Source organism: Octodon degus, unplaced genomic scaffold (genome assembly GCF_000260255.1).
Source record: "Octodon degus isolate 3935 unplaced genomic scaffold, OctDeg1.0 scaffold00084, whole genome shotgun sequence".
Taxonomy (NCBI): domain Eukaryota; kingdom Metazoa; phylum Chordata; class Mammalia; order Rodentia; family Octodontidae; genus Octodon; species Octodon degus.
Window position 1 is genome coordinate 2,522,229 of NW_004524660.1, and position 8,104 is coordinate 2,530,332.

The 8,104-nt window shown below is 43.0% G+C and overlaps 1 protein-coding gene across 1 annotated transcript in view; it reads right to left on the bottom strand.

Annotated features, from left to right (window-relative positions):
• The window catches only part of Sars (seryl-tRNA synthetase), a 23,264-nt gene extending 19,310 nt beyond the window's left edge, over positions 1 to 3,954 (bottom strand). Inside the window, exon 1 of the mRNA XM_004636934.3 lies at positions 3,722 to 3,954. Within this exon, the coding sequence (XP_004636991.1) occupies positions 3,722 to 3,890 (169 nt within the window). The 5' untranslated portion in view covers positions 3,891 to 3,954. The remainder of the gene's footprint in view (positions 1 to 3,721) is intronic.
• Between the last annotated feature and the right edge of the window lie 4,150 nt (positions 3,955 to 8,104).

Here is an 8,104-nt window from a genome sequence, read left to right on the forward strand (position 1 = left end):
GGGAGGGGAAGGGAGGGGAGGGGAGACAGGCTTGTAAGGTGGTAGCCCAGTGTGAAGGTCATGGGTTCAATACCCAGTACAACTACTAAAACAAAAAAAAAACTTTTTTCTTTCTTTCTTTTTTTTTTTTTTTTTTGGTGAAACTGGGGATTGAACTTGGACCCTTGCGCTTAAAAAACAAAACAAAACAAAAGGACTCTTTGCTGGTTCTGCCAAAAATAAAAAAATTAAAAATAAAAAAAAAAAGAATCTTTGGACAGCGATTTTTTGTGTGTGGAATTGGGGATTGAACTCAGGCCCTTGTGCTTGCCAGGGAAGTGCTTCTTCTACTGAGCTATCTCCCCAGCCTGGACACAGATAATTCTGCACTGACAAAAATTCTTTATGAAGTCCTTCCCAAGGACCAGGGGATGTGCTAAGTATTGTAATTATATACATATTCTGTGTATGTGTATATGTACACATGTGTTAAAAATTACAGGAGGCTACTGTTTCAGGTTAGGCTCCTGTACCAGCTCCCAACAGACCAGATCAAAAATCAAATGGAGTCGCCCATGGTACAGTCCCACATAATCAAACTCATCAATGGTTACCTGCCCTTTTCAGAAATCAGGTGACACACTTCTGAAACGGGACAGTTTCAATCTGCACCACAATGAGGTTTCCTCTGCTTTAATCCTTACATTCTTTAACCTTACAAAGTAAACTGAAGTAATCTGATGTTGACCAATCAATTATATGTCTATTTTTCAGTCTCTTGTCCTCACTTTACAAAAAAAAAAAAAAAAAAAAAAAAAAAAAAAACTTCAAAATCCCCTGTATTTTCTTTGTTTTTGCTTCTTAAAAAAAAAAAAAAAAGGAGGGGGGTTGGCCAAATAGCTCACTGGATGAAAGCACCTGTTTAGGCAGACCCAACAGCAGGGGCAGGGGTTTGATTCCAAGTGTGCCATGCCAGCCCCACCCCTGGGGAGACCAAGATTGAGACTGGGCGTGCTGATGCACACCTGTAATCCCAGCTCTTGGGAGGATGAACACAGGTGGATTACTACGAGTTCGATCTATGTCGTTAGACCCTGTATTAAATATACATACACACACACACACACACACACACATATATATATATATATATTTTTTTTTTTTCTTCTTCTTTTTAAAGAGAGTACAAGGGGGCCTGCCCCTTAGCTCAGTTCTTTAAGTGGTTGCTTCAACAAAGCAGTCAGACTCAGGTTGCTGTGGTTCAATCCCCACAACTCAAGCCAGCCAAACCTGCCCTGAGATCATTCGGCGCCAAAAAAATAAAAAATAAATAAAAAAAAAAAAAAATAAAGAGAGTACAAATTACAAGTAAAACTGAAAAAAATACAAGTGATACAGAATTTCACTTAACAAAGTAAAATGAATTTCACACTATTTGTTGTAATACACAGTGTTGTCTTCCTACCAGTTACTGATATTACCAGATATATGCATGTAAAATTGGAACAAGAGGGCCCGGGGAGATAGCTCAGCAGAATAAGTGCTTGCCTGGCAAGTGCAGGGTCCTGAGTTCAATCCCCAGTACCACAAAAATAAATAAATAAAATTGGAACAAGAAAAAAAGAAATAAATGTATAAGAAGTAAGAAGTACAAACAATTGAAAAAAGGAGGCGAAACAAATGAAGTCATTAACTGCTTCTTCCATAGACCAGCAGAAATGCACAGTACAGTTGTCCGAACCACCCTGCTTACATACATAGATAAATCTCTTTCCCCCTCTCCCTCTGCTGTTCTTCTCAACTTAGTAACGCTTTCGAGTAAGCTCATTCCCTTTTCCCATGTTTCTGCTCTTTTCATCCCTTCTCAGCAAACCTGCCTCTTCGGAGCGAGGTGTGGCGCCACACATCTGTAATCCCAGCACTTGAGAGCCTGAGGCAGGAAGATCACCACGAGTTTGAAGCCAGCCTGGACTACCTACTGAATTGAAGGCCAGCCTAACTACAAAGTGAGACCCTGTCTCCAAACCAAACCTATCTCTTCTACTCAGCTCATGGAATACATATTTTAATCTTAAAGAATAAAACGCTACTCATTTCTTTATTTTTATTTGATACAGGGTTTCACTATGTAGTTCAGACCTACAGTGACCCTCCTGTCTCTGTCTCCCCAGCACTGGGATTACAGGCATGAGCCACCAGGCATGGGGTACCAGGGATTGAACTCAGGTCCTTGTGCTTGCCAGGCAGGTACTTAGATAGCCACCTATCTCCCCAGACCCCAATTCATTTCTAAAATTGCAAAATAAAGGCAACTGAAATATTCAAATTGTTGTGGCCGGGGAGATAGCTCAGTAGACTAAGCATTTGCTTGGCAAGCACAAGGGCCTGAGAACCAGGAATGCCCAGTTCTGCTAAAATAAATAAATAAATTCAAATTGTTGTCATCTTTTCCTCTGATATACATGTGCACATATATGATACATACGTATATATTCAATTTTTGTCCCTAAATAACTGGCCACATACCCATTCGTCAAATAAAGGACAAACCTCATACTCACATATGTACATTATACACAGGGGATAGGCTAACACATTTAAAAGTCATTTAGCAGCTGACCAACGGCTGGACTAATAAAATCTGACTCGGTGCAATAGTGCTCACTCCATATTTATCCTAAACATAAATGTGGCAAGTTATCATTCCATTTTAAAACTTCAGATGAATCTCACAAGCCACCACATGAGAATACCTAAGGGGTGTACAATCAGCAGGTAACTCAAGCTAAATAAATATTCCTTTTGCACCCAATGCCCTTAAAAACTTAAGAAAACCAATGTTCTTAAGAGCTATCCATCACGCTCTTGGACAGGAACTGCCTTTGCAGTGTGCTGTCATAAATCCGGCTCTCAGCTGGTTGCAGGCTTATTGCATCAGACAAAACGAATCACATGTTCTAGACAACACCGTCAGCCAGTGACAACTGCAGCTAACCTAGGCAGAATGTCCAACGGTTTTATGTAGCTTTATGTAAGATGCCCGGCTCGGTTCTAGGTTATACTCCAACTCTGCGGATGTCTTTTCCGAACTTCCAGAAACCACCACCTCAATAATTACAAGTTTTTTTCCTGCATCACCATGCCCCTCTCCTCCAGTTTTAATTTACCTTTAATTTAATTAAAGGCTTTTCTGGTTCTTAAAAGATATGTCACTCGGTCACAAGACGGGCTTCCTCGGAGGCCCGAGATCACTGCTCTTGGTCTGGAGTGGCTTGCAAGTCCCCAAATGCTTTCAATATGGGAGGAGTTAACTCATTTTGTTGTAGCTGTCTGTGTCAGACAGTAGCCTTCGATCCTATCAAGACGTACGGAGGCCATCCTGACCTTGCTCAGGTTGCGAAAAGGGCAGAAGACGACCAAAGCAACTATTAGGAAAGGGACCCCAAGCCAATCTGCCACGGCCTTCCCCGGGCTACCCAAGGGACCGGAAGGTTTGACAGCTCTCGACGCGCATGCGCCGTGCGCATTTCCAGCCTCAAGCACGCGCGGAAAGGACTGCCGCCGGGAGGCAAAGTGGGACGAGCCTGCGCCAGGCCCGGTTCGGGAATACAGAGAAGTTCGGCGCCGCCGGAGCCCGAGGGGGGATCTGACGAGAGCCAGAGGCCCTGGGAAGTGGCGCTCGGAGTGAGAAGCTGCAGCTCCGGCCAGGAGCGGGGGCTGCCCTGCGCATCCCGACACTTACATCGTCGCCACTCACTGTCTGCCTTCACCAGCTGGTCCACGAGTCCCGGGTCCTTGAAGCGCTTCTCCTGCGTTTCTCGGATGAGGTCTGGGTTTCCGCCTTTATCCACTCGAAACAAATCCAGATCAAGCACCATCTTCCCGGCTTCAGGGCGCACACTCAGGGCCATAAGGAGCCCACGGCGGCGGCTGACGCACTGCGCCGGGCCGACGCGTCGACTGCGCAGGCGCAGCGGGCCACGGGGGCGCGCCTCTTCCGCCGGAAGCGGCTTGGCAGAGGCGGGCGCAAGGGGCGTGGCGTCGGGGGCGTGGCGTCGGGCGTGGCGTCGGGGCGGGCTTCGGGCGCGTCCCTCTTACTCCCTTTCTTTTCTTTTTGTCTTCCTTTCCTTTCCCCCCTTCCCTCCTTACTTTATTCCTTTCTCTTCCCGGTGCTGAGGACCGAACCTAAAGTCTCCTGCGTGTTATCCAAGCCTGTCTGGGAGTGAGGAACACTCACAGCACCTTGTGTCTTTTCTTCAGCTGTGTCCCTTTCTGTCAGGGCTCTAATTGCCTCTAAAAAGTGAATACCCAAGGTTTCTTCTCCTGCCTCAGGTCACGTGGAGCTGTTCATTGAGCCCAGATTTGGAAGCAGATGCCCATACATATGCCAGTTTTCTCTTGAGATTGGCTCTTCCGACTGGATCTTTCCCCCTGAGGCTGTGCTCTGTATTTTGATACAAGAGGACGGTTTCATATTTTGTCGTCAAGGTTACCTCAGCGCTGGAATACCTGTCTTGATTAGATTCTTATATTGTCCCTTTACCAACCTTTAAGTGTAATGAGTCAACTCACGTTTTAGATTAAAAATGTAAATCTTGTGCTTTCTGTTGTAAATATATACTCACCACTGTTCTAAGTTGTTTAGTAACTAGTGGCTGTTTCTTGCTCTTTGCTAAGATAAAATTCCTGTAACCCTCACCAATTCCTGTTACCAAAGTTAGCTTACAGAGATGACTTCAAAAGGAAATTAAATAGGCTTTAACTTCTTGTAACCTCCGGGCTATGCAAGGCTGCCAGCAGGTACTCAGGTGCAAATTAACCAGAAACTGGAACAAAAGCCCCAGAAATGTAGTTTGAGTTGTGGTCCCAATCACTCTGAAAGCATTATTTTGTGTCAGACAATGAATTTGTTTACCAAACTGAATGTGGTTATTCAATGAATTTGCTTATCAAACTCAATGTGGTTCCAGGGTTTAAAACCCCTTCCTGCTTCCTGGGCTGCCGCCTTTTGGTCCTCTCCTGCGTGAGAGCAGACTGGGGGGCCCTGAGCTCAGTAATAAACAGCTTTCCAAATTCCAATCTGGTTGATCTGGTTCCTATTCTGAGTGACCCATAACATTAAGTACATAGGGTTGGGAAAGTGCAGTTGAAATCTTTGAGAGACGCCAGGAGACTCTTCCAAGGGGACAGTATTTGACAAATTTGAAAATGGTAGAAGATAGTGAAGTTGTATCTTGGGGTCTGTTTGAAATCCTTTTACAAAGATTTCATCCTGTTTGATATCATAGCTCTCAGGCCTTAACAATAAAATATCCTAGTTATTTATTGAAGCCAGATTTATCTGAGAATCTCTCTGACTGTTGTAGGCAGCAGAATTAGATAGAAATATTATAGGCAGTCAGGCAGGGCCAGGCCCTCAAGGATACAGCATAGAAGACCAGACACCTTGCAACTATGAGAGAGATGGATGCCCCTGCTGTGGGCCAGACCTAAAAACTAAAGATCAAACAAAGGCTGACCTCCCTAAAGATAAGCATCCGGGATTGATCATCACCTTGAGGAAGCCACGAAGAGTCACTAATCCAACCACTACTGGCTGGCTACTGGATAAGGTCCTGTTCTATATTCATGCCTGCTTGCTATGTGACTTCCTTTCCAATTTGGTCCTGGATTTAATCAATTTTACCAGAGCAATGGTGCTTGTAACCTTATTGGTTGACAATAGTTTTGTCCCACCTCATGCCCACAAATGAGTTCCCATATTCTTCACATTAGATCTGCATGGTTTTACTCTACAAAAAGCCCTGGGAATGGTAACTTCCTGGGGTAACCTGCTCTGGTCCCCCTTCTGTCCCTCTCTCGGTCAGAAGCTTTCTTTCCCCCAATAAGTGTTCTGCTCTTGACTGCCATTTGTTCCTAAAATTCATTCTTTGGTTTTAGAGAACACGAACTCATCCCAGGTACCTTTTAGGTTGAGAGTTTCATTCCCCTGTATCATGATAACAAGAGATTATTTGCAGGATTTGGGAATAGGAAGTCAGTTTTTATACACACACCCTTCCTTATACTTTACAGAAGCTTTAGAACCCTGTCCCCAATATCTTTTCTGAGCTAGGTATGCTAAGACCTTGGTCTTACACTACCTTCATAGTCTCCTGTGATGAGTGAATAGAATGGCTGTGATATAATTATTTTATCTTTGTTCCTGATTCCTGTCACAGACCTCCTAAAACTTTTGGAATATACAGTGAACCCTTGTTACATAGAGTGAACGCTTTAATAACCCCTGAGTTTATGCTAATGAGGTAACTTAGGGTGGGGTCAGTCGCCAAACTGTTGACTAGAGACCTGATACTCTTGGCCCCACTTGCCAGTGTAGGGGAAGGAGGATGGCAGATGCTGGCCATGGAGTTTAAAAAAAAAAAAAAAAAAACAGATTTCTAAAACAAGAATGGGGCCGGAGAGATGGCTCAGTAGAATAAGCGCTTCCCTGGCAAGCTCAAGGTCCTGAGTTCAATCCTTGGTATCGCAAAAAATAGAATAAAATAAATAAAACAGGAATGGATAAGATTCTCAGTTGCTGAACATAGGGGTTGGGGCATGGAAGTGCTGCATCTCCACTTCCCAGACTTTGCTTACCCATTCCTGGCCTTTCTTTCTTTCTTTCTTTCTTTCTTTCTTTCTTTCTTTCTTTCTTTCTTTCTTTCTTTCTTTGAAGCATTTTTTTCTTTCTTGCCAAACGCTTAAACAGTATTGTGATTCTATTTGCTGCTTTTAAAATCAGTTCTCCTTTGAGGGCCGGGGATGTGGCTCAGTGGCGCAGCGCCTGCCTAGTAAGCGCGAGGCCCTGAGTTCGACTCCTGGAACCAAAAAAGAAAATAGTAAAAATAAGACCAAAAAAAGTCCCTTTGGGAAAAAAAAAAAAAAAAATCAGTTCTCCTTTGAATTGCTTATGCCTTGAAGATAAAGATTTCTCTGTAATATAACAGTCAGTACACTCAGCTTCTTTGTTAACATATTCTCACATTGACATTTTGTCATGAATAAAGGCAACAAAAGAAAGCAACAGGAAGATTGCTTCACATAAACAATCATGTCAATAGGAAATCGAGATTCTCGTAAAACAAAAAGACTAGGAAGGAAAATATGAATAAACATTGTATGCAGAATATACCCAAAAGTGTGTGCAGATGGTATACTCATAATAGTTAAATTATCTTATGCATAATTTCTTAATCATCCATTTGTAAAATAAGATTAGAAAACATGAGATCCAAGTCACATTTATTTTCACAATATCAAACCTAACCTCAAAACAGCAATATCGCTGACTCTGAATGGTAAATGTTTCAAAAGTAAAAGGTTAATTGCTTTAATCCTCTGAATAAGGTCTGCCCAAAAAAGAGGTGCTTAATAGTATCTTTTGGAAGACCTGTCCCAGTCTGTATTTACATGACATAAGCAAAAAGATAGCCAACAGATACATCACTAAGATTATCGCCTGTGTGTATAAAGGCATCTAGGTGACCCTTGTTCTATTTACATAGCAAGCCTATAAAGCCACCCACACAGAAGATCATACTTCATGCAACAGAAGCACTAAATTAACTACTCATCTGTGAGAAACTTCCAAGTTCCTGCTCTTTCCACAATTTTAGTACAGCTATTAAGCATATAGGGTCATTAAACAACAACAAAAATAGAAAACAAAAAACAAAAAGAAAACATACATGCAGTCTTTCCAGTTAAACACTTTTAATTACTTATTTGTTATAATTTGTGTATTTGGTACAGGGTTTAGCTATGCAGATGAGACTCGAAGTGATCCTCCTGTTCTCAGCCTCCCCAGCACTGGGATTACAGGTGTGCACCATCATGCCCAGACTCAGTGGCCAGCTCTGCATGCCCAGAGGTGGGGCCAGCGAGGCTTGTGGTAGTAGGGATTGAATCCCAGTCCCTGCACTTGCCAGGCAGGTGCTTAGACCGCTGAGCTATCTCCCCAGCTCAGTTAACATTTTTATAACATGAACGACGTTCAGACACAAAATTTGAACTAAATACATGTGTTCTAAATACAATTTATGGGGGCGGAGGAGACGGCTCAGTAGAATAAGTGCTTGCCTGG